The sequence below is a fragment of the Budorcas taxicolor genome, chromosome 3, assembly GCF_023091745.1.
Source record: "Budorcas taxicolor isolate Tak-1 chromosome 3, Takin1.1, whole genome shotgun sequence".
NCBI classification, from domain to species: domain Eukaryota; kingdom Metazoa; phylum Chordata; class Mammalia; order Artiodactyla; family Bovidae; genus Budorcas; species Budorcas taxicolor.
The window spans coordinates 99,463,230-99,490,693 of NC_068912.1; the positions used below are offsets into that span (position 1 = coordinate 99,463,230).

A 27,464-nucleotide genomic window follows, 5' to 3' on the forward strand; every position below is an offset into this window, starting at 1 on the left:
GGCTCCTCTGTCCATGGAACTCTCCAGTCAAGAATAGTGGAGTTAGTTGCCATTCTCTTCTTCAGGGAATCTTCCCTACACATGGATTGAACCCTAGGTCTCCTGCATTGCAGGGAGATTCTTTACCATTTGAACTACCAGCCCAATTTTGTACTGGAACATAGTTAACAATGTATGATAGTTTCAGGGGAACATCGAGGGAACTCAGCCATCAGGAAGGGAAACTTCAAAAAACATTTACTTTTCTGTTTTATTTCAAATTGTCTAATTATTTCAAAAAAATATAAACATGTGATAGTTTGATAGTTTGCAGGATCCTGGAACAACCCAAACTCCCCCTTCAAGTTATAAATACTATCTTCTCTTTTTGATTCTTTACATTTTGTAACATAAGAGAGGTTACATTTAATAAAACCAAATGCTAACACACAAAAAAACTCTGGAGGCCCAGATGTGAGATCTGCCTTCACCTTCACCCTCCCCCATGTGGGCGGGGAGATCCTCTCAGACCAAGCTAGGTGCTCCAGGAAGGTCAGCCACAGTCAGGGGCAGTCAATGATCCAGAAACCACTGCACCATGAGTGTCTCTGTGCTGAGTCCCACCAGAGCCCTGGGCGGGGTCTCTGGGCTCCTGCAGGTGGTCTCCCTGCTCGGCCTGGTTCTGCTTTTGCTCAAGGTGGCACAGCTCTACCTGTACAGACAGTGGCTGCTCAAAGCCCTTCATCAGTTCCCGTCTCCTCCTTCCCACTGGTTCTACGGACACAAGAAAGAGGTAGGATGGAGCAGGATGGGGGAGTGGGAGGTTAGGGAGGGCTGGAGCAAGGGATGGTCATGGTCAGTTAGTCCATGAGACAAAGCCTTTTTGTGTGACCAGCACATGGCCCCACGAAGTAACACAGCTCATCTCTTAGATCTAGGCTCCTCACCCAGTCCTAGGGGCTCACTCCTCCCAGGCCCTGTGCTGGTGTCCTCGAGTCTGTCAGACACCCCTTCCTCAGGGAGATCTCAGGCTGTCCTGGAAACCCTGCTCTTTGAAGACAATGGCTGTTCCTTATTGACGCTCCCTGCTCTCCAGGCAGAGCAGCTTCAACTGTCCTCACAGAACAGGCTTCTAGATGTTTCCCTGCTCATCACTCAATTGCATGCTCCCTGCCTGGCCCCAAGCTTGCCTGGGAGCACAGACATCAGTCTGATGGATCAGCCCTGTGGGTTCACTGTGTGTGGAGACAACACACAGGAATCTAAGACAGTGCAGGTCACAGGAAAAGAGGCTCACCTCCTGGGTCGTGTTATTTCAGGTATTAGAAAAAACTGGCTTGGTTTCTTAGGACTGAGGGATTTTTCCTGGCATGTAATAGTGCTTAATTCCTGATAAGATGCTGTCACTCAGGAAGTTTCCCGGGATGGGGTTAGGTGAGGAGAACTGCCTGTTTGGTGTCCTCTCTCCGAACTATGAGCTCTTGGAACTGAGCCTGTAATCCCCCTCACCCTCAGCACCCAGCCCAGAGCCTGCACAGAGTGGTGTCAGTCCATTATGTGGAGGGAGAGGCAAGAGGGAAAGGAGCAGCTTGCAGGCTGGGAGGGACAGCACTTGCCTAGAGGTGAGGGGAGCTCAGAGCAAAGTCAGGGGCCATGTGGAAATGGCTCACCAAGGGTTTGTGGCTTAAACAATTGTTAGGAGACAATCACAGGTTGAACAGATCTGAGGCCTCTTTCTCTGCAGCATGATTAGAGAAGAGCAGAGACAAAGAGAAAAGCTAGAAGCAGCCCAAGCCCCATGCGGGCTGGCCCAGCACCTCTCTCCCCTCTCCTTCCTAATCTCCTGCACCTTGGGTCTCTCAAGGTCCTCTTCACCTGCCTGTGCATTCTAGCTTCTGGGACTTGGCTCCCCATGTGTCCTCTCCCTGGAATGATCTCATCCCTCACATGACTTTCTCACAAGCCCCAGGCCCAAGTCATTTTCATTCTGGGTCTCCCAGGAGTGGAGAGGACAACTCTTTTTCTCTGGGTGTCCTTCTCACAAGTCAGTGGTAACTGGATTCAGCTATTTCTCTCTGCAAGATCATAGCTATCAGCTTCTTCTGGAAAGCCTGCCTCTGGTTCATTTTTCTATCTTGAAATCATCTTGGTAAATTATGAATCAAATAATAGCAAGTGCAGGAATAAGACTTTCCTAACATCCAGTTCTGAGTTACACCCTATTCCCCAAAGCTTCCCCATAGGCTTTGTCTTCCCTCCATCACACTTTCGTGAGCTGCTCCTGTTTTGGCCACCTAATCTCTCAGTCTCCTCCACTAGCCTGTTGGGTCCAAACAGATAAGCATCTAGAGCTGCATCCTAATTTGGTACTTTAAATCCGTGTCTGGCATGAAGTAAATGCTCAGTAAACACAGGCTCAGTGAAGGAACGTGACTCACAGTACAAGCTGCCTCAAAGCTGGGGAGCTCTGATGGCAGAAGAATGTAGGCAGAGATCAGATAGCAAAGGGGCAGAGGGTTGCTCTGAGTTACACAGAGTCATTGAAATGAAGACAATTTGACTACGTGAAACACACCTGGGACCAATTGTTGATGAGAAATCTGGAGGTGACAAAACAAACTGAGTCTCCAAAGTTGAGGAAAGGCAGTTGCTCTGTGGCACAGAGAACAGGCCACCAGGTAGAGGGAAGAATGTGGGCAAAGACCTGGAAGATGAGCAGGTGGAGCCAGTGCAAGAAGCACTGGAAGCAGTATCTTGAAGGCAGAGCAATGCATCTGTGGAATCGCCACCTCATTAGGCCAAGAGTAGAGACAGTAGAGACAGAAAGGAAACGCCTTGGTGGTCCATAATCAGGAGTTTACAAAGATTCCTCTAAGCAGTGGTAAGTGTACAAAAGTTTCTGACAGTCAATGAAAATGAGATTAAAAATCCACATATCAAAATCTTATTTCAATACCATTCTCATATGTGTACACTCAGAATCTGTCCTACAACTGTGCATACACTCGATATGAAAAAGAATAATATATACACACAATGTGGTATTTAATTTTTTCCACTTAGCCATATACATTCCAAACAATCTTTCTTATTAAGAAGCATTAACATGTATGCTGGGATAATATTAAATGTGTGTAGTGACTGGTATGACAAAATGAAATTAATATATAAATTTAATTTTTAAGATATAATCTATTCATTCTTTAAATAAATCTAATCATATGGCATCTGGTCCCATCACTTCATGGCAAATAAATGGGGAAACAGTGGAAATACTAGCTGACTTTATTTTTCTGGGCTCCAAAATCACTGCAGATGGTGACTGCAGCCATGAAATTAAAAGATGCTTACTCCTTGGAAGGAAAGTTATGACCAACCTAGACAGCATATTAAAAAGCAGAGACATTACTTTGCCAACAAAGATCCGTCTAGTCAAGGCTATGGTTTTTCCAGTGGTCATGTATGGATGTGAGAGTTGGACTATAAAGAAAGCTGAGCGCTGAAGAATTGATGCTTTTGAACTGTGGTGTTGGAGAAGACTCTTGCAAGTCCCTTGGACTGCAAGGAGATCCAACCAGTCCATCCTAAAGGAGATCAGTCCTGGGTGTTCTTTGGAAGGACTAATACTGAAGCTGAAACTCCAGTACTTTGGCCACCTCATGCGAAGACTTGACTCACTTGAAAAGACCCTGATGCTAGGAAAGATTGAGGGCAGGAGGAGAAGGGGACAACAGAGAATGAGATGGTTGGATGGCATTATCAACTCAATAGACATGGGTTTGGGTCGACTCCCAGAGTTGGTGATGGACAGGGAGGCCTGGCATGCTGTGGTTCATGGGGTCACAAAGAGTCAGACACGACTGAGCAGCTGAACTGAACTGAACTGAATCATATGACAACACTGCTTACCAAGTGATAGAAGTTATCATCAGTTGCTCAAGCAACAAATGATTTCCAAAATTTTCATAAACCAAGTAATTATCTTTGATGTAAGTTTCTGTAGGCAGTTTGTAGTGTTGGCCCATACCTCTACCTGACATGGGATGGAATCCAATCTTAGGACAGTGATGGACAGCCTGCAAGGTTGGATGAGATTCCAGGTCAGAAGAAATAGTTCTAAACTCTTAGTTCTGCTGATGAATCCAGAATGATAATCTGGTACCCTTCCAGCCCTTCACCCTGACGTCAGCTCCAGAACTAAAAGAAAGGCATTATTGACTTATCTTTCCCTTGGTGACAGTTCCAACAGGAGAGTGAGCTGCCACTGCTACTGAAAAGGGTAGAGAAATACCCAAAGGCCTGTGCTCGCTGGCTGTGGGGCACAAGTGCCTTAGTATCGGTCTACGACCCTGACTACATGAAGATGGTCCTGGGGAGATCAGGTGAGAGGGAAACCCTCAGCTAGAGACAATCTTTCATTTGAGTACATGTCCCTGGGTGTGAAATTCCACAAGAGACTGACACTTCAGACATCAAGGCCTGAACTCCTCCAAATACCCTCCCAACCACAAGCGAGACTAGGGTTTCTCTTTTAGGTCTTACTTTTTACAAATGAATTGAGATGATCCCAGAACTGGAAGATGATTCCCTGTCCACACTGATCTAGATTGGGCACCTCTCATTGTTGTCTCTTCTGTGTCATGAGATGGCCAGATGACCACACGCTGTAGAAAAATCACAGGTTCTTTCTTATCCTCTGGCAGTGAACTGAGTTTATGTTTCAGGGCAATTCACCATCTTAGTCCTGTGAGTGTTCTGCTCTGGAGCACCAAGCCTCCCTTCCTGGGACCACAATGACTATCAGGGCAGAGAGAGTCAGGGATGGGAGGCAAGAGTGCTGTGGTTTCAGAAAGATTGTCATCTGATAAGAACCAAGCAAGGAAGGGAGTCCATGGTCTAGACCTCAGCTGCTCTGGAGGCTCCTTGCAGAGTTTGTTGCCATCCACATTCCTTCTTTACCTTTCAGACCCAAAGCCTCATAGAACCTACAAATACTTGAATTCCTGGATTGGTAAGTACATTTAAATACAACTGCAGACCACCCACCATTTAGGTTAAACAAGAGTGGTCTCTTTGTGTAAATGGAGAACAACAGGTGCCAGGCACACTCATCTCTCAATCAAACCTCATTTCTCTTCTGCTAATAAAACCCTCAGCCTTTGTAATGGTGCTGTAGCCCTCCTTTTACCTAAGCTTCTTCTTCATAACTTCTCAGTCATTACTAATGTTTCCAGTCTAGCTTTTCGATAAGTCCTTTGATCACCTATCCACCTACTCTTTTTCAACCTCTATCTCACTGCTCTTATAATCACATCCTATGGACAGACATACTGGAAATTCACATCCCTATAATGTACTGGCTTTTCCCAGCCCTGCCCATGATGAGACTTCTCCTGACACCCTTGGTTCCTCCCAAGTTGGCCCCACTCTCCCCAGTGCCCATACACATCCATCCGTGGTTCAGGGACAGGTTTGCTGCTGTTGGAGGGGCAAAAATGGTTCCAGCACCGGCGGATGCTGACCCCAGCCTTCCACTATGACATCCTGAAGGCCTACGTGGGATTCATGGCCAGCTCTGTCCGAGTGATGCTGGTGAGTCCACCCCTTGTCACCATACGCACTAGAATCCAGCACAGCTGACAAAGTCGACTATCAGACACTTACGTCCCTCAGACACCCACTGAATAGAGCCCCATGGAATGACGCACTCATGACTTAGTACGAGAGAGCACTCATTAAAGCTAGGTTGGACAGAGGAACATCTAGACTCCAGCTTGGATCCATAATTTTCTCCTCACCAAGAGAAATCAGGGCCATGGTGTATTCAGGGTCCACTCTTCTCCCATCTCCATGTTTGAACACAGGGGAGTAGATCAAGGAGGTCAGTGCAAATTGGCCCTGGCTGGCCTGGGCAATGGCAGCTTCGGTGGCAGAGTGGACATACCAGGATGTCACACAGGTGGGCTCTGGCCTGGGTTCCATGGATTCTGCACATCACTGAGCCACTCATGGGAGGAAATGAGTCCAGATCTACACTCACAGAGCTGGGCCTTCACAAACATCACCTCTGATCTGTACTGGGTATCACCTGGTCTTAGGTAACATTAAATGAATGAAAGGAATTGAGTAGTTCATGCCCCTTCTAAGAGCCCCATTAAAGTAACTTTAGCTTTTCCTTGCCTTGAAATATTTGCTTTGTAGTGTTGATAACACTTGTCCAGATCTGACCTCAGGACAAATATTCTCCCCCGACTATGCTTTCTGCTCAGCCACAAGCTGGTTAATATCATAAATTATTCCTAAAATTCATAATTAATTAGGATATTAGAAGAGAATACAACTATTATATAGTAACGGTTCAAAGAAATAGGCATTACATTATACACGTGTGTTACAGCTCTAAGTTGCTAAAACAAGTCTGCTTAGAAAATGAGGAAATTTCATCTGAAGTTGTAGAGACAGAGAGAAAACCAGGATTTCTGGGGAAGCAGAGTAGGGTCAATCCCCATCCCTCCACAGGACAAGTGGGAGGAGCTTGTCAGCCAGGACTCACATCTGGAGATCTTTGGACATGTCTCCTTGATGACCCTGGACACCATCGTGAAGTGTGCCTTCAGTCACCAGGGCAGCATCCAGACGGACAGGTCAGTGACAGCTCTTCAACAGCAGAGTCCTTTTCTCACCATCTGGGAATGACTTATCTGAGAGGCAGTAAGGGCAGTGTTAAGGTTTCTCAGCGCAAAAAGTAAGTTCTGCAGAGAGACATGGACCACAGCCAAATTCTACCCAGACTATTCTTGACTCAATCACTAGTTCCAGTTTCCTACACAGGGAGAAGCCTGGATCCTCAGGCCACTTGTAAATACTGAGGGGCTCCTCGGGCTAAGACAGAAACGGCAATACCTCAGTGCTGCCTGTCTCCACTGACTGAGGAATACTTGACCCAGAGCCCCAATTCCTCTCTAGGTCAGAGGTTCCCTCAACTCCAGTCTCTTCTGCACCCTCTCCCTTCAGGAACTCCCAGTCCTACATCCAGGCCATCAGGGATCTCAGTCATCTGATTTTTTCCCGACTGCGGAATGCTTTCCACCAGAACGACCTCATCTACAGGCTGACCCCTGAAGGCCGCCGGAACCACCAGGCCTGCCAGATCGCCCATCAACACACAGTTTCCCCTACTTCTCATGGGCCACTCTACACACCTTCATCAGACACATATGGGAGGGCCTGGCCTTGATTCTTCAGGCAGAGCCCAGACTCCTGCTTCCTCTTTAGGAGCTGACACACACCCACCTGCTGCAGGGACTGGGAACCCAGAGGTCAGGGTGTCAGGTGTTGTGTAGGGAATTACAGGAGTCACCAGGTTGGTGATGACTGAGTGAGACCCCTTCCAGCAGCATTCAGGCAGAGCCTCCATGGGCTGTGTTACTTCACGGATTGCCACCTGGAGTAGATGTCGCTGGAGCTCTCAGTCCTGACATGCTCACCCAGTGCCACCCACCTCACCCACCTGGCACCCAGACTGGGACTGAAGGGCAGATGGGGCTATGGTGGGTGCTGCATGTGGGCCCCCAGAGTCCTCAGCTCTGGCTGGGAACCACTGTTCTGGGACAGATGCAGTGATCAAGGAGAGGAAGTCTCACCTGCAGAAGGAGGGAGAGCTGGAGAAGGAGAGGAGAAGGAGGACCTTGGACTTCCTAGACATCCTCCTCTTTGCCAGAGTAAGTGTAGACAAGAGAGGCCTGAGCCTTTGTGCAGAAGCACACAGGAAGGGCAGACCCTGCACTCTGGCCCTGCCTCCACAGATGGAGAATGGAAGCATCTTGTCTGACAAGGACCTCCGTGCCGAAGTGGACACATTCATGTTTGAGGGCCATGACACCACAGCCAGTGGCATCTCCTGGATCCTGTATGCTCTAGCCTCCCACCCTGAGCATCAGCAGAGATGCAGGGAAGAGATCCTGAGCCTCCTGTGGGATGGCACCTCCATTACCTGGTAAGCGTCCAGGAGATGAAAGAACCCTGTCCCACCTGAGCTAGAGAGAATCCCTGCTTGTCCTGTCCTGCTTGCTCTCAGATGGGCTTCCTTGCAGGGATCACCTGGACCAGATGCCCTACACCACCATGTGCATCAAGGAGGCACTGAGACTCTATCCACCAATACCAGTCATTGGCAGAGAGCTGAGCAAGCCCATCACCTTCCCTGATGGACGCTCCTTACCTGCAGGTATGAACTTCACCTCACCACTCAGCTAAGTACTCTGTAGGACCACATGGTAAACCAGAAATCCACATGTGCTTTCCCCGTTGCAGTATGCTCTGATTTTTTTCTACCAGAAGATAATATTTACCCACTAGTTTAAGTGAGTTTTGAAAAATGTTTTTCTTTAAAAATGTAGGAATAATCCTACCATATATCCAACAATCCTGCTACTGGGAATATAACCTGAGACCCTGGAAATAAAAAAGAATGTGTACCACAGTGTTCATTGCAGCATTATTTACAATAGCCAGGACATGGAAGCAAACTAGATGTCCATCAACAAATGAATGGATTATGAAGATATGGTCCATAAACTCAAGGGAATATTACTCAGTCATAAAACAGTATGAAACTGAGTCTGTTGCAGTGAGGTGGATGAACCTGCAGCCTGTTATACAGAGTGAAATAACTCAGAAACAGAAAAACAAATATCATATATTAACACATATAAATAGAATCTAGAAAACTAGTACTGATGAACCATTTGCAGGGAAGGAATGTAGGTTTAGACATCAGTTCAGTTCAGTCACTCAGTTGTGTCTGACTATTTGCAACCCCATGGACTGCAACACGCCAGGCTTCCCAGTCCATCACCAACTCCAAGAGATTACTTAAACTCATGTCCATCGAGTCAGTGATGCCATCCAACCTTCATCCCCTTTTCCTTCTGCTGTCTGTCTTTCCCAGAAGAAGGGTCTTTTCCAATGAATCAGGTCTTTGCATGAGGTGGACAAAGTACTGGAGTTTCAGCTTCAGCATCAGTCCTTTCAATGAATATTCAGGACTGATTTCCTTTAGTATTGACTGGTTGGATCTCCTCACAGTCCAAGGGACTCTCAAGAGTCTTCTCCAACACTACAGTTCAAAAGCATTAATTCTTCAGTGCTCAGCTTTCTTTATGGTCTAACCCTCACATCCATACATGACTATCGGAAAAACCATAGCTTTGACGAAGGGACATTTATCTCAAAGTGATTTCTTGGCTTTTTAATATGCTGTCTTGATTGGTATTAGCGTTTATTCCAAAGAGCAAGCATCTTTTAATTTCATCGCTGCAATCACCATCTGCAGTGATTTTGGAGTCCAAGAAAATAAAGTCTGTCACTGTTTCTATTGTTTCCCCATCTATTTGCCATGAAGTGATGTGACCAGATCCCATGATCTTAGTTTTCTGAATGTTGAGTTTTAAGCCACTATTTCACTCTCCTCTTTCACTTTCATCACGAGGCTCTTCAGTTCCTCTTTGTTTTCTGCCATAAGGGTGGTGTCATCTGCATATCTGAGGTTATTGATCTTTCTCCCGGCAATCTTGATTCCAGCTTGGGCTTCTTTTAGCCCAGCGTTTCTCATGATGTACTCTGCATATAAGTTGAATAAGCAGGGTGACAATATACAGCCTTGACATACTCCTTTTCCTATTTGGAACCAGTATGTTGTTCCATGTCCAGTTCTAACTGTTGCTTCCTGATCTGCATACAGATTTCTCAAGAGGCAGGTCAGGTGGTCTGGTATTCCCATCTCTTTCAGAATTTTCCACAATTTATTGTGATCCACACAGTCAAAGGCTTTGGCATAGTCAATAAAGCAGAAATAGATGTTTTTCTAGAACTCTCTTGCTTTTTTGATGATCCAGCAGATGTTGGCAATTTGATCTCTGGTTCCTCTAGCTTTTCTAAATCCAGCTGGAACATCTGGAAGTTCACGGTTCACATACTGTTGAAGACTCGCTTGGAGAATTTTGAGGATTACTTTGCTAGTGTGTGAGATGAGTACAATTGTGTGGTAGTTTGAACATTCTTTGGCATTGCATTTCTTTGGGATTGGAATGAAAACTGACCTTTTCCAGTCCTGTGGCCACTGCTGAGTTTTCCAAATTTGCTGGCATATTGAGTGTAGCACTTTCACAGCATCATCTTTCAGGATTTGAAATAGCTCAACTGGAATTCCATCATCTCCACTAGCTTTATTCATAGTGATGCTTTCTAAGGCCCACTTGACTTCACACTCCAGGATGTCTGGCTCTAGGTAGGTGATCACACTATCATGGTTATCTGGGTCATTAAGATCTTTTTTGTATAGTTATTTTGTGTATCCTTGCCACCTTTTCTCAATATCTTCTGCTTCTCTTAGGTCCACACCACTTCTGTCCTTTATTATGCCTATCATTGCATGAAACATTCCCTTGATATCTTTAATTTTCTTGAAGAGATCTCTAGTCTTTCCCATTCTATTGTTTGCTCTATTTCTTTGCATTGATCACTGAGGAAGGCTTTCTTATCTCTCCTTGCTATTCTTTGGAACTCTGCATTCAGATGGGTATATCTTTTCTTTTCTTCTTTGCCGTTTGCTTCTCTTCTCTCAGCAATTTGTAAGGCCTCCTCAGACAACCATTTTACCTTTTTGCCTTTCTTTTTCTTGGGGTTGTTATAGGTCACTGCCTCCTGTACATGTCACAAACCTTTGCCACACTTCTTCAGGCACTCTTCTATTAGATTTAATCCCTTAAATCTATTTGTCACTTCCACTGTATAATATTAAAAAGCTGAGACATTACTTTGCTGAAAAATGTCCATCTAGTAAAAGCTATGGTTGTTCCAGTAGTCATGTATGGATGTTAGAGCTGGACCAAAAAGAAGACTGAGAGCTGAAGAATAGATGCTGTTGTACTGTGGTATTGGAGAAGACTCTTGAGAGTCCCTTGGACTACAAAGAGATCACACCAGTCATTCCTAAAGGAAATCATTCCTGAATCCTCATTGGAAGGACCAATGCTGAAGCTGAAGCTCCAGTACTTCGGCCACCTGATGCGAAGAGCTGATGCATTAGGAAAGACTCTGATGCTGGGAAAGATTGAAGGCAGGAGGAGAGGGGGAAAACAGACGATACGATGGTTGAATGGAATCACTGACTCAATGGACATGAGTTTGAGCAAGCTCCGAGAGATGGTGTAGAACAGGAAAGCCTGGTGTGCTACAGTTCTAGGGGTGGCAAAGGGTTGAACCTGACTGAGTGACTGAACAACAACACTAAAATAATTACCTAAAATTCGGGGAGTAAGCAGAGTGATGTGATAAGTGGAAGTGCATATATGCACATGTTTTCATCCACCCAGCCAGTCTATGTCTTTTGGTTGGTGCATTTAATCCATTTACATTTAAGGTAATTATTGATATGTATGATTCTATTCAGTTCAGTTCCTTTCAATCACTCAGTCATGTCTGACTCTTTAGACCCCATGAACCGCAGCATGCCAGGCTTCCCTATCCATCATCAACTCCCAGAGTCCACTCAAACTCATGTCCATTGAGTTGGTGATGCCATCCAACCATCTCATCCTCTGTCATCCCCTTCTCCTCCTGCCCTCAATCCTTCCCAGCATCAGGGTCTTTTCAAATGAGTCAACTCTTCACATTAGGTGGCCAAAGTATTGGAGTTTCAGCTTCAGCATCAGTTCTTCCAATGAACACCCAGGACTGATCTCCTGTAGGATGGACTGGTTGGATCTCCTTGCAGTCCAAGGGACTCTCAAAAGTCTTCTCCAATACCACAGTTTAAAAGCATCAATTCTTCAGTGCTCAGCTTTCTTTATAGTCCAACTCTGACATCCATACATGACCACTGGAAAACCATAGCCTTGACTAGATGGACCTTTGTTGGCAAAGTAATCTGTCTGCTTTTTAATATGCTATCTAGGTTGGTCATAACTTTTCTTCCAAGGAATAAGTGTCTTTTAATTTCATGGCTGCAATTACCATCTGCAGTGATTTTGGAGCCCAAAAAAATAAAGTCTGACATTGTTTCCACTGTTTCCCCATCTATTTCCCATGAAGTGATGGGTACGGATACCATGATCTTTGTTTTCTGAATGTTGAGCTTTAAGCCAACTTTTTCACTCTCCTCTTTCACTTTCATCAAGAGGCTTTTGAGTTCCTCTTCACTTTCTGCCATAAGGGTGGTGTCATCTGCATATCTGAGGTTATTGATCTTTCTCCCGGCAATCTTGATTCCAGCTTGGGCTTCCTCTAGCCCAGCATTTCTCATGATGCACTCTGCATATAAGTTAAATAAGCAGGGTGACATTATACAGCCTCGACATACTCCTTTTCCTATTTGGAACCAGTCTGTTGTTCTATGTCCAGTTCTAACTGTTGCTTCCTGACCTGCATATAGGTTTCTCAAGAGGCAGGTGAGGTGGTCTGGTATTCCCATCTCTTTCAGAATTTTCCACAATTTATTGTGATCCACACAGTCAAAGGCTTTGGCATAGTCAATAAAGCAGAAATAGATGTTTTTCTGGAACTCCCTTGCTTTTTGTTGATCCAGCAGATGTTGGCAATTTGATCTCTGGTTCCTCTGCCTTTTCTGAAACCAGCTTGTACATCAGGAGGTTCATGGTTCACGTACTGCTGAAGCCTGGCTTGGAGAATTTTGAACATTACTTTACTAGCGTGTGAGATGAGTGCAATTGTGCAGTAGTTTGAGCATTCTTTGGCATTGCCTTTCTTTGGGATCGGAATGAAAACTGACCTTTTCCAGTCCTGTGGCCACTGCTGAGTTTTCCAAATTTGCTGGCCTATTGAGTACAGCACTTTCACAGCATCATCTTTCAGGATTTGAAATAGCTCAACTGGAATTCCATCACCTCCACTAGCTTTGTCTGTAGTGGTGCTTCCTAAGGCCCACTTAATGTCACATTCCAGGATGTCTGGCTCTAGGTGAGTGATCACACCTTCGTGATTATCTTGGTCGTGATGATCTTTTTTATATAGTTCTTTCTGTGTATTCTTGCCACCTCTTCTTAATATCTTCTGCTTCTGTTAGGTCCCTACCATTTCTGTCCTTTATTGAGCCCATATGATTCTATTACCATTTTCCTAATGTTTTGGATTTATTTTCTGCAGGTCTTTTCCTTCTCTTGTTTTTCCTACCTAGAGAAATTCCTTTAGCATTTGTTTTAAAGCTGGTTTCGTGGTGCTGAATTCTCTTAACTTTTGCTTGTCTGGTCTGGAAAGCTTTTTTTTCCTCCCTGAAATCTGAAGAAGAGTCATTTTGGGTGGAGTATTCTTGGTTGTATCTTCTTCCCTTTCATCACTTTAAATACATGCTGTTCCATTCTGGCTTGTAGAGTTTCTGTTGAGAAATCAGCTGATAGCCTGGTGGGAGTTCTCTTGTATGTTATTTGTTGTTTTCCCCTTGTTGTTTTTAATATTTTATCTCTGTCTTTAATTTTTGTTAGTTTGATTACTATATGTTTCCATGTGTTCCTCCTTGAGTTTATCCTTTCTGGGACTCTCTGTGCTTCCTGGACTTGGTTGACTATTTCCTTTCCCATGTTCTGGAAGATTTCAGCTATTATCTCTCCAAATATTTTCTGTGGTCCTTTCTCTCTCTCTTCTCATTTTGAGACCCCTACATTGCAGATATTTAGGCTGTCTTCATTTCTTGTCATTCTTTTTTCTATAGTCTGTTCTACAGCAGTGATTCCCACAATTCTGTCCTCCAGATTATTTTTCCATTTTTCTGCTTCAGTTATTCTGCTACTGATTCCTTCTAGTGTATTATTTATCTCTGTTTGTTTATTCTTTAGTTGTTCTGGGTCTTTGGTCAACAGTTCATTTCATCTTCTCAATCTTTGCTTCTATTCTTTTCATGAAATCCTGGATCATCTTCACTTTCACTATTCTGAATTCTTTTTCTGGAAGGTTGCCTATCTCCACTTCATTTAGTTGTTTTTCTGGAATTTATCTTGTCCCTTCATCTGGGACATAACTTTCTGTTTTTTCATCGTGGTTAACTGTCTGTAATATGGTTTTTGTTTTAGTCACTGCGAGACTGTGCTTATTCTTGCTTCTTCTGTCTGCCTTCTGTTGAATGAGGCTAAGAGACTTGTGTAAGCTTCTTGATGGGACTGGTGATGGAAAAACTGGGCCTTACTCTGTTGTACAGGGCCCTGCTCAGTTACGCTTTAATCTAATTATCTGCTGATGAGTGGGGTTGCACTCCCTCTGTGGTAGTTATTTGGTCTGAGGCAATGCAGCTCTGGGGTCTACAGGCTGTATGGTAGGGTGACTGGTGAATTCCAAGAGGGTTTATGCCAAGGGGGACCTTCCAGTTCCCCTGTCCCTGTGGTAAGCCCCTGCAGAGCCATGCCTCCACAGGAGGCCCTCCAACACTAGTAGGTAGTTTTTGTTAGTCTCCTGTGGGGTCAGTTCTCTTCTCCTTTGGGTCTTGGTGCATGCAAACTTTTGTTTAAGCTCTCCAAGTGTGGAGTCTGTTTCCCTCAGTCCTCTGGAAGGCCAGTAATCATATCCTGTGGGCCCTCAAGTTTCTCTCTCCAGAGAGATTCCCAGTCCCTTTGTCAGATGCCCATGCTGAGGAGCCTGACTTGGGGTTCAGAACCTTCACAATAATGCAAGAACTTCTTCAGTATAATTGTTCTCCAGTCTGTGGGTCACCCACTTGGCAGGATTTGGGATGTGATTTGATCATGATTGCACCCCTCCTACTGTCTTGCTGCAGCCTCTTCTTTGTCTTTGGTCGCGGGTTATCATTTTTTGTTGGGTTCCAGCATCCTCCTGTTGATGGTTGTTCAACAGCTAGTTCCAATTTTGGTGCTCACGCAGAAGGAGATGCGTGCACATTCTTCTACTCTGCTGTCTTGAACCAGAAACTAGAGTTGTTTAGCCACGAAGTCAGGCCCTACTCTTTTGTGACCCTAGCTCTGCTGGTAAAGAATCTGCCTGCAATGAAGGAGACCCCGGTTCTATTCCTGGGTCAGGAAGGTCCCCTGGAGGAGGGCATGGCAACCCACTACAGTATTCTTGCCTGGAGAATCTCCATGCACAGAGGAGCCTGGCGAGCTACAGTCCATGGTGTCACAAAGAATCAGACATGACTGAACAACTAAGCACAGACTTAGCCCTCCAGCCTCCACTCTCCATGAGATTTCCCAGGCAAGAATACTGTACTGGGTTGTTATTTCCTTTTACATATATATATATGTGTGTGTGTGTTTGTATATATATATACATATATATGTGTATATAATATATATGTATATACATATATATATAAAACATTGAACAACTCAGTTCAGTCCAGTCACTCAGTCGTGTCCAACTCTTTGCAACCCCATGAATGGCAGCAGGCCAGGCCTCCCTGTCCATCACCAACTCCCGGAGTCTACCCAAACTCATGTGCATCAAGTCAGTGATGCCATCCAGCCATCTCATCCTCTGTCATCCCCTTCTCCTCCTGCCCTCAATCCCTCCCAGCATCAGGGTCTTTTCCAATGAGTCAACTCTTCACATGAGGTGGCCAAAGTATTGGAGTTTCAGCTTGAGCATCATTCCTTCCAATGAACACCCAGGACTGATCTCCTTTAAGATGGACTGGTTGGATCTCCTTGCAGTCCAAGGGACTCTCAAGAGTCTTCTCCAATACCACAGTTCAAAAGCATAAATTATTTGGTGCTCAGCTTTCTTCACAGTCCAACTCTGACATCCATACATGACCACTGGAAAAACCATAGGCTTGACTAGACGGACCTTTGTTAGCAAAGTAATGTCTCTGCTTTTGAATAGGTTGGTCATAGCTTTAATTCCAAGGAGTAAGGGTCTTTTAATTTCATGGCTGCAGTCAACATCTGCAGTGATTTTAGAGCCCCCCAAAATAAAGTCTGACTCTGTTTCCACTGTTTCTCCATCTATTTCCCATGAAGTGATGGGACTGGATGCCATGATCTTCGTTTTCTGAATGTTGAGCTTTAAGCCAACTTTTCACTCTCCTCTTTCACTTTGATCAAGAGGCTCTTTAGTTCCTCTTCACTTTCTGCCATAAGGGTGGTGTCATCTGAATATCTGAGGTTATTGACCTTTCTCCCTGCAATCTTGATTCCAGCTTGTGCTTCTTCCAGCCCAGTGTTTCTCATGATGTACTCTGCATAGAAGTTAAATAAGTAGGGTGACAATATACAGCCTTGACGTACTCCTTTTCCTATTTGGAACCAGTCTGCTGTTCCATGTCCAGTTCTAACTGCTGCTTCCTGACCTGCATACAGGTTTCTCAAAAGGCAGGTCAGGTGGTCTGGTATTCCCATCTATTGAAGAATTTTCCACAGTTTATTGTGATCCACACAGTCAAAGGCTTTGGCATAGTCAATAAAGCAGAAATAGATGTTTTTCTGGAACTCTCTTGCTCTTTCCATGATCCAGCAGATGTTGGCAATTTGATCTCTGGTTCCTCTGCCTTTTCTAAAACCAGCTTGAACATCAGGGAGTTCACGGTTCATGTATTGCTGAAGCCTGGCTTGGAGAATTTTGAGCATTACTTTACTAGCGTGTGAGATGAGTGCAATTGTGCGGTAGTTTGAGCATTCTTTGGCATTGCCTTTCTTTGGGATTGGAATGAAAACTGACCTTTTCTAATCCTGTGGCCACTGCTGAGTTTTCCAAATTTGCTGGCCTATTGAGTGCAGCACTTTCACAGCACCATCTTTCAGGATTTGAAATAGCTCAACTGGAATTCCATCACCTCCACTAGCTTTGTTCGTGGTGATGCTTCCTAAGGCCCACTTTGACTTCACATTCCAGGATACCTGACTCTAGGTGAGTGATCACACCATCGTGATTATCTGGGTTGTGAAGATATTTTTTGTACAGTTCTTCTGTGTATCCTTGCCACCTCTTCTTAATATCTCCTGCTTCTGTTAGGTCCATACCATCTCTGTCCTTTATCGAGCCCATCTTTGCATGAAATGTTCCCTTTTTATCTCTAATGTTCTTGAAGAGATCTCTAGTCTTTCCCATTCTGTTGTCTTCCTCTATTTCTTTGCATTGATCACTGAGGAAGATTTTCTTTTTATCTCTCCTTTCTATTCTTTGGAACTCTGCATTCAAATGGGAATAGCTTTCCTTTTCTCCTTTGCTTTTCACTTCTCTTCCTTTCATAGCTATTTGTAAGGCCTCCTCAGTCAGCCATTTTGGGGTTTTTTTTTTTGCATTTCTTTTTCCATGGGGTTAGCTTTGATCCCTGTCTCCCGTACAATGTCACGAACCTCCATCCATAGTTCATCAGGTACTCTATCAGATCTAGTCCTAGTAACATACAATTTAAGAATTGAGTGGGTTGCTATTTCGCTCTCTCTCTATGTGTGTATACACACACACACACACACACACACACACAAGATTTACAGCTAGCAACACCCAATTAAAAACATGATTGACACATAACTTGAATGCAACAAAAGCTCAATAAGCAAATGTTAACCCTTGAATGTGGTCTTATAATGGAAACTAAAACTCTAATTCCTTGAAACATAAAGACTTAATAGAAAAGCAGACAAAAGCAGGGGGAAGCATGCTTCTTCCACACGGATCTAAGTAAAGAAGGGAGCTTAGGGACTCCACTGTCATGGGTCGGATAGTCCAGTCTCTGAGGATTCCTCTGGTGGGTGGCAGAGAGCAGCTGATGATGAAGTCTGAGAGCCCTGCCATGGCTGGAGGCCACCCACTGATTCACCTCACAGTGGGTCTGAATCCCAGCCCTTCCCCATTTTGGCTGTGCGATCATAGACCCATCCCTTAATCTTTCTGAGGCTCAAATGCTTCATCGGTTCATGGGGATAGAACTGCCTTCCTTGAGGGCTGTGTGAGGATTAAATGAGTTATTGCACATTCCCCAGGGTCATGATGGCACTTGATAAATGTGAGTTGTCACCTGAGTTGCTCCTAAATGTAAGCCTCCAATTCTCTTACTTCTCAATCCTGGGTCCTGGTCACCTACTCCTAACAGAGCTCAAGTGCTTTTTCACGCCCAGCCCACCTGTCTTGCAAGAACATCATTTCATTCAGAGTGATGGAGGGTGCTCCCATGGTGGTTCCCAGGACTTTTGTGAAGACATACTCCCCCTGCTTCATGGGGACCATCAGGCTTCTTTCTCTCCTCTCTGCCCCACAGGAATCTTAGTCTCCCTCTCCTTTTATGGACTTCATCACAACCCAACCGTGTGGCCGAACCCGGAGGCAAGTTGGTGGTGTGAGGAGGGGATGGGATGCTCTCTCCACACCAGCCGCTCCTGCTCCTGCTCTGTGGATTGATGTGAGAAGTTTGACCCCCACTGTCCTAGCCCCATTGTTCTCTCTGCAGGTGTTTGACCCATCCCGGTTTGCACCAGGTTCTACTCGACACAGCCATGCCTTCCTGCCCTTCTCAGGAGGGTCCAGGTGAGGCCTCTGTACTGCGGGAAGTGGGTGTCACTGGTTGCTCCCTGCTGTGTGTGACTGTCTACATTCATATGCGGTGCATGCAGTTCTGTCCTTATGTGTTGATGTATTGAGAAGGAGGCATGGGTCTCCATGTACAAGAAGGTCTTTAGGGCCCACCCACAATGACGTTGACCTCCTGATGTCCACAAGGACTGACATCATTTCCATCTCAGTGACTGATCCAAAGTATCCAGGGTTTTCCTCACTTTAGGAGTATGACATTTTAACATTAGAAGTCTTCTTGAAAGTTAAACTACACATGTTTGGTTTGGGCAATTTCAGTCACCTTAAAAGGTGGTTTCCTCTATTCCCACATTACTAATCAGCCTACTGCCTTTCTACTTAATTCACCAGTCCACCTCTCACTGTATCTATTGTGTTTGCCTGGGTTTGGAATATCAGTTGCCTTCCACGTCCTGAGGCTTCAAGTCATGTCTGTGATCAGTCACAGTTGTTGTTTGAATAAGTTTCACAGTCATGAGTGTGTTCTCTAGTTCTACAGTACAGCTGACATAATTTTATATTAATATAACCATGACATATTTTCCTGTTGCCAAAATTCTTTATATAATAGCAGAAGTTATATATCATAGTCTCAGAGTCTACAGAGTCTAATGTTAGCAAGATAAAGAGTAAAGTGCAGGACAATCAAGTCAGCTTTTGGGAGAAAACTATTCTTTGTTTGACAAGCATTTGTAAAGTCCCTTGTATGTAAAGTATAAAGCACCCTTGGAATAGCTATTAACCTGGATGATACATTCATAAATGACTAAAGATCTTAAAGGCTACAGAACCTCCCCTAAAATAATAACTTCAGTGACTTTGTAACTTAGTAAAAACAAGCTTTTTCTGACTCTACAGTTCTAGGAAATTTTCAACTGTGAATCAACATACACGAAACAGCTTTGAAGCAAATTGTCTTCCTGAATTGCTTCCAGGATTTGGTTTACACCAGGGTCCAGTCCTTCCTGGTAGACATGGCTGCACGTCATGCAGCTGCCACTAGAGGAAATGGGAGAGTAGGCAGCTTGATTTTAGGTCAGAATAAATATTTGTTATACTGTCAGTCCATTTGAGTTGTTTTCTATTCAATTAATATTGTTTAAACATGAAAGCATGTCTCCATGTGCCAAGACCTGTGCTAGGAGATGGGAACACAGAGATGATAACGCTGTCCTCCCCCAGGGCTCACTGTCAACAAATCAACATGTCTACTCAAGACAGATGTCATTCACACATCCACTCTTTCACTCATTCATTCATTGGGCAGACTGTAGAAGGATCCATGATCCAGCACTATGCTGGGCACTGGATGTGATGTATCCTTGAGTTAACACTCATGGGAGCCTTGAGGGTCCTGAGTGGGAAGAGGAGGTGAGAGTGGTGAGAGTGCAGAGGGGGTGAGGGTGGTGGGTGGTGGTCACTGGATTGAGCCTTCAGCATGAGGATGGCAAAGGCGAGGGGAGGGGACCTCAACAGTTGATGAGTCAGAAAAAAGAGCTGGACAGACCCTAGGTGAGTAAGGAATAATCCAGAGAGGGCAGTGATGCAGCTAAGGCATTGGGACGTGTCCTCCCTGTGGTACAGAACATAGCAGGCCTGGAGCTACTGTGGGTTTAGAGAGAAGGGCAGAATGGAGGCTGAAAAGGCCAGATGAGGAGCCCAAGGGATGGTTAGGAGGGTCATGTCTAGATTAGAATGGAATGTTCCAAAGTTAGATTGACTGAGGGGCTGAGGGGGACAGGAAGCCAGACCATTAATTGGGAGGCAAATGGTCAGCTGGTTAGGGTTGTTAACCCATGTCCCACCAGGAAGCCTCCCTGTTGCCATTCTGATTCCTTACACAACCCTGTCTTGTCCTCTCTGGGAACTGGGCAGCCTGTCTGTCCACCGTAGGTGGTAAGGTCCTGAGAGGGTGTCCACCCTGCCCCCATACAGTGCCCTGGCCTGACCAGAAACCAGGAACTGCCCATGGATGAGTGAATAAAGTACTAGTTCACAGTTCTCGATCCACTTGACTTGACTCTGTGACTTAGAGCACTGATGCTCCCCAACAGGATTTCCTGCTGAGAGCAGAAGTAGGAGGTTGGAGACAGTCCTTAGAGAGGTGGGCTCTGTCATAGGTCAGGGGGAGAGTTTGGCCCAAGGCTTGGCTGTCAAGTTCAGTGTGATGAGTAAGGAAGGGATCAGGGCTGGGCCATGTGGAGGACAGCCCTGAATCCCTGTGCTCAGCAGGGTTTAGAAGCCTCTGCTCTCTTCCTTTTTATCTCCCAACCCAGGAACTGCATCGGGAAGCAGTTTGCCATGAATGAGTTGAAGGTGGCCGTGGCCCTGACCTTGCTTCGCTTTGAGCTGTCACCGGATCCCTCCAGGGTCCCTGTGCCCACTCCAGTCATGGTGCTGAGATCCACAAATGGGATCCACTTCCAACTCAGGAAGCTGTCTGATCCAGGTGGAGACAAGGACAAGCTCTGAGGGAGCCTACCCGCCATCCTGTCTTGCTGTCACTCTCCCTGTCCTTGCCTTTTTGCCCATTTCCTACTTCTGTCTGCCCCCTACCAGCTTGCCTCATCTTCTGCCTCCTGCCCAGCAGCAGACTTTCTGCCCTTCTCATCTCACCTTTCTCCAGGCTCCCTATTTGCTGTCTCTCCATCTGTCTCTGACCCCCTGTATCTCTCACTGTCCACAGGAATCCTGATCACCCGACACCCTCCAGTCTGTCTGTTCTCTCCTGTGTTTCTCCCCTTCTGCCTGCCTGTCTGACCCTGAATTCACATATATTTGCTTCTAAAATAATTTGCCATTAGCTTAGGGACTTGGGGCTTCTCTGATGGCTCACAGGGTATAGAACCCACCTGGTACCCAGGAGCCACCAGAGACTCAAGTTCAATATCTGGGTCAGGAAGATCCCCTGGAGAAGGAAATGGCAACCCACTCCAGTATTCTTGCCTGGGAAGTCCCATGCACAGAGGAGCCTGGTAGATTGCAGTTCACAGGATGGCAAAGAGTTGGACTTGACTGAGCACAGGGCAGAATGTCTTAGAGACTTAGAACAATACAAAGTTATTCTCTGAAGGCTCTGGAGTGAGAAATCTGAAGTGGGTTTCCCTGGGAAAAGGAAGATGTCGGTGGGCTCCCCCTCCAAGGATCTAGGACAGGGTCCCACTCTGTGCCTTTTCTGCATCTAGCGCTGCAATCCTTGCATTCTTTGGCTCCTGGGCCCTCCTCCCTATGTGAATCGAGCAGCATCTTAAATGTCCCTCTGCTTCTGTCTTCACATCACTTTCTCCTTCACCAAGACTTTGTAATTAGAGGAACAACTCAGATAAGACAGACTTGTTCTCCTATCTGGTGATTAGGATGAGGACACCTGGGCAGGCATTGCTGGACGTGTTAAGTCTTGTGTGAGCACCGTCAGCCTGTCTCCGGCTCTGTCCAATGGGTGATGGGCCTACCCATGTGTCAGTCATGTGGCTTCCCCTCTCTTGCTCTCCCTTAATAAAGTTCACAGCATCATATGGAGTGTACTTGTCTTCTCTGAAAGGAGCTGGATGAAAAAAAAAGAAAGAAGTGGAGGGAAGACAGTAGAGAGGAGGAGGGGAGATGACACCTGCTCTGTGGGGCTGGAACCCCAGCAGGGAAAGTGTGTCTGGCCCCACTGCAGCCTCACACGCTGGGGTCCCTCATGCCCCACACACTGCCTGGCTCCTGAAGCCCCCATGACAGCTGAGGCAGGAGAAAGGGCTCATCTCCAAAGGCTCAGAGGGAAGATGCTCACACCAGCACCTGTCGGGGAAGGAGCCCCCTGCTCTTCCATGGTGGCTTCCTCACCACATCTGTAGAGGGGCCCAGCCAGCACCCACCCTGTGGTAGCAGGGAAAACGTTACAGACTTGGCCAGACACACAGGGCTTCTTCACCCCAAATGAGATTTGAGCAGAGTCCAGGCTGGCCTTCTCTCCAGTCCCTTGGCAGCCCTTCCTCTCAGGCAGGGCCTCAGGCTCCTCAGAAGCCTAGAGTGGGCAGCTGTGCTGGAGGGTCTGGGAGGAGCCAACTGGGCACAAGGCTTGGCTACTGGCAACAGGTGTCAGACCCAAATCCAGGACAGCTGGTGGCACCTCCCCCTCAGGATAGCACCTTGGAGTCCCTGGCATATGTGCCCAGCCACTCTGAATGAGGATGGACTTCTTCAGCCCTGCCATTCCTGGAGACCATGTTGGGGCCTGTCCTCCTGACCCTGGGCACTGACCAGAATCAGGTCCTTTGCACTCCTCCTCTAGCCTCTCTGCACTCAGCCCTGCTCTCTCTGGTTCTACACAGGTTCCCTTCCTTCCCACCCCTGCCCTTCCTAGCCTAGGGCCCTGGTGCCACAGGAGACCTCCCGGCAGCCCACATGCCTAGTAAAAGGGCATCTCCCTCAGCTCCTGCCTGCAGCCGAGACCTTTGCACCAGTCTTCACACACGCCCTGATTCCCAAGTCACTTAGCTAGTTCATTCTGCTCCAGAAAGGGCCCAGATGGTATTCAGTGCTAGACCAGCGATAGGGCAGGAGGGTTAGTTGGGAGTGTCCTGGACAGGAAATTTGGCAGATCTGCTAGAGTCAGGTGTTGCAGAAGAGCTCAGACTGATCATTCTAAAAGCATGGGATGGTGGTTCCTCACTCTCTTTACTATTCCTAGTGCTAAACCACATTTCTGAACCAATAAAGGAAAGTCTCTTTGTTCAGAGTCTACGTGGAAGGGGAAGAAGAGATCTGAGAGGAACCCAAGACTGGGGAAGGTTGGGCTGGGAGGATGCTGAGTGTAGGTGGTTACCCACCCCTGACCTTTAATATGGACAGGTGACCCCATTGGTTGTGTGTGAACTACCTATCATCATGAGGCCAGACAAATGAGGATGGTGTTGGGACTGGAGTTAAGCTGGTGAGGGAGCTGTTCAGGAGAAAGAGGCTCCTGAGAGAGCCAGCTTCCAAGTAATTCTTTATGGAAATCTTTGGTGTTTTGCTTTTTTGAATCATGGGCATTAGATTTGATCTTCGAAGGGAGAATGATGACGTCATGATGTAAGAGACTAAAGATGAAGGTTTTCCATCCCTTGTTTTTTGACTTATGATCTCCATGACTTTCTCAGTGTACAACCCTCTAGAAGCACTCTTTACCTGTTAGACTCCTATTCACCCTTCACAACCCCATTTTTTTTAGTTTTCTCCTTTCCTTCTTATCCCAGTCAGTATTCAGTCCTCCACCACAAGCTTTATCATTTGTATTGCACTAGTGTAGCTTTCTGTTTTAACATAGCCTGTGAGCTCAAGAAATATTTGCTGAGTGAATGATTGACTGAATGAGCATTCCTAGGAGATACCTAGGAAATGAATTATTATCGCACCTTTCAAAGGAGACTGAAGCTTAGAGAGTACAAGTCACTGGCGCCATATATAGTGAAACTGCCCTAGGTCAGGCCTCCTGAATCCAAGGCGAGTGCTCCACCCACTAACACAGTCACCCAGCACTCACTGCAGAGCTGATGGGACAAGACTCCAGGAACATTTCAGAGGACATGGGGCTGGCAGCAAGAAGGTCCAACGGAGAAGGATTTCACATCAGCGGGGACTCTCAGAGGCTGTTTTTCTCTGTCCACATCACTTTTCCTCTCTGAAATTAGTTCTCCTCTCTAAAACGGGAATGATAAGAAAACCAACCATGACAAGTGAATGAACTAGACTGTGACTGTCTTGACGTCAAGCAAGTTTCCACTCTGCTTTGCTTTCAGCCGTGTCTCAGCACCGAGCAGATTGCCTGCCACATTGTAAGTGCACATTAAATACATGATGATAATATGAAGAAGGAAAAGTAGGGGTGCACTCAGCCATTTTCACCGTCAGCGAGAAACTCTTTCCCCCACTTTTCCCCAAAGTGTATCCTCTGCAGTTAATTGACTCTGGAGGCCCAGTTCTGGATTCTGCCCTCATCTTCACCCTCTCCTAGGTGAAATAACTTTCCATTGTATTTTCCACATAAAATTCCATATACAATGGAATATTACCCAGCCCTAAAAAAAACAATGAAATAATGCCATTTTCAGGAACATGGATGGACCTAGAGATTATCATACTAAGTGAAATAAGTCAAAGATAAATATCATATGATATCACTTAATATATGAAATTTAAAAGGTGGTACAAATAACTTATTTATGAAACAGAGACAGACTCATAGAATTCAAAAACAAATTTACCATTACTAAAGGGGAAAGGTGAGGTTGGAGGGACAAATTAATACTTTGGGATTAACATATACGTCCTATGATGTATCAAAGAAATAATCAAAAATCCCTACTGTATAGCACAGGGAAATCTACTCAATATTCTGTAATAACTTTTATAGGAAAAGAATCTGAAAAAGAATGGATATATGTATATATGTGAATGTGAAGTCACTCAGTCGTGTCCGACTCTTTGCGACCTCGTGGACTGTAGCCTACCAGGCTCCTCTGTCCATGGGATTTTCCAGGCAATAGTACTGGAGTGGATTGTCATTTCCTTCTCCAATATGTGTGTGTGTGTGTGTGTGTGTGTGTGTGTGTGTGTATGAATCACTTTGCTATATATCTGAAACTAACACTTTGTAAATAAACTATATACCAGTATAAAATCAGACTTAAACAATTTTTTAAACCAAAGAAACCCTTCACCTAAACACCATGAATTATCAGTTGAAATCCAGAATGTTATAGACAGAATTACACGAATAAAAGAACTAACCTGTGTTATAAGTGTAACATGACTGCACTTACCGACATTGAGACTAACCATACTTGCTACAGCTTCTCATTAAACATTCATTTACACCCCAAAGAGCATATCATACATATGTGTTATTTTACACTGGCACTTCAGAAAGACTCATCTCACAATTAGTCCTCCTCTCAAACTGTAAGCCACATAGAGACATTTCCCTTGAAGGTAGATGACAAAATAATAAGGAAGATTGTACAAGATGGATAATAGATTTCACTGAACACTAAAGCATGGCACATTTACTTTAGAAAGGAAAATGTTGCCCAGTACAGTTCAGTTCAGCTCAGTCACTCAGTCGTGTCCGACTCTTTGTGACCCCATGAATCGCAGCACGCCAGGCCTCCCTGTCTATCACCAACTCCCGGAGTTCACTCAGACTCACATCCATCGAGTCCGTGATGCCATCCAGCCATCTCATCCTCGGTCGTCCCCTTCTCCTCCTGCCCTCAATCCCTCCCAGCATCAGAGTCTTTTCCAATGAGTCAGCTCTTCGCATGAGGTGGCCAAAGTACTGGAGTTTCAGCTTTAGCATTATTCCTTCCAAAGAACACCCAGGGCTGATCTCCTTCCGAATGGACTGGTTGGATCTCATGCAGTCCAAGGGACTCACAAGAGTGCTCCAACACCACAGTTCAAACACATCAATTCTTCAGCGCTCAGCTGTCCAACTCTCACATCCATACATGACCAAGTCATAGCCTTGACTAGACGGACCTTAGTCGGCAAAATAGTGTCTCTGATTTTGAATATGCTATCTAGGTTGGTCATAACTTTTCTTCCAAGGAGTAAGCGTCTTTTAATTTCATGGCTGCAGTCACCATCTGCAGTGATTTTGGAGCCATCTTTGGCTGCAAAGAATATAATCAATCTGATTTCAGTGTTGACCATCTGGTGATGTCCCTGTGTAGAGTCTTCTCTTGTGTTATTGGAAGAGGGTGTTTGCTATGACCAGTGCATTTTCTTAGCTCTGCTTCATTCCACATTCCAAGGCCAAATTTTCCTGTTACTCCAGGTGTTTCTTGACTTCTTACTTTTGCATTCCAGTCCCCTATAATGAAAAGGACATCTTTTTTGGGTGTTAGTTCTAAAAGGTCTTGTAGGTCTTCATAGAACCATTCAATTTCAGCTTCTTCAGCATTACTGGTTGGGGCATAAACTGGATTACCATGATATTGAATGGTTTGCCTTGGAAACGAACAGAGATCATTCTGTCCTTTTTGAGATTGCATCCAAGTACTGCATTTCCAACTCTTTTGTTGACCATGATGGCTACTCCATTTCTTCTGAGGGATTCCTGCCTGCAGTAGTAGATATAATGGTCATCTGAGTTAAATTCACCCATTCCAGTCCATTTTAGTTCACTGATTCCTAGAATGTCGACGTTAACTCTTGCCATCTCTTGTTTGACCACTTCCCATTTGCCTTGATTCATGGATCTGACATTCCAGGTTCCTATGCAATATTGCTCTTTACAGCATCAGACCTTGCTTCTATCACCAGTCACACCCACAGCTGGGTATTGTTTTTGCTTTGGCACCATCCCTTCATTCTTTCTGGAGTTATTTCTCCACTGATCCCTGGTAGCATATTGGGCATCTACTGACCTGGGGTGTTCCTCTTTCAGTATCCTATCATTTTGCCTTTTCATACTGTTCATGGGGTTCTCAAGGCAAGAATACTGAAGTGGTTTGCCATCCCTTCTCCAGTGGACCACATTCTGTCAGACCTCTCCACCATGACCCACCCGTCTTGGGTTGCCCCGGGGGCATGGCTTAGTTTCATTGAGATAGACAAGGCTGTGGTCCTAGTCCCAAGATGGCAAATATTATCCCTGGAAGCCCAATTGCCCTTGAAGGAATGCCAGCAACAGATGGACTTCTAGCAAGCATTGTGTGCCTGCCACCCACCCTAGCAGGTTCACTGAGAGATGCTATTGTTGCACATGTTGTGAGAAATATGGAAGATGAAGGCCTGAATATATAGAGGGATTGGATATTATATAGTATTTACCTCTCATGGGCCAGCTATTTTCTGGTTATCCCTCCAGAAGATTGTAAAGGCACCAAGGCACAGACTGAGCTCAGGAAAACAGCATGAAGCAAGAGTGAAGGGGGCAGTGCACAACTGTTGAGAAAATGACATAGCCCAAGGGCATAACA

At 45.4% G+C, this 27,464-nt stretch overlaps 1 protein-coding gene across 1 annotated transcript; it reads left to right on the plus strand.

Annotated features, from left to right (window-relative positions):
- The first annotated feature begins 577 nt into the window (after positions 1-577).
- Positions 578-20,985, plus strand: LOC128044669 (taurochenodeoxycholic 6 alpha-hydroxylase-like). Its single transcript, XM_052637038.1, has 13 exons — positions 578-772; positions 4,220-4,361; positions 4,946-4,990; positions 5,444-5,571; positions 6,499-6,623; positions 6,994-7,147; position 7,304; positions 7,594-7,700; positions 7,785-7,975; positions 8,073-8,206; positions 18,203-18,267; positions 18,392-18,468; positions 20,790-20,985. The coding sequence occupies exons 1-13, from the start codon at positions 578-580 to the stop codon at positions 20,983-20,985; spliced, it is 1,560 nt and encodes a 519-aa protein (XP_052492998.1).
- The last annotated feature ends 6,479 nt before the right edge of the window (positions 20,986-27,464 follow it).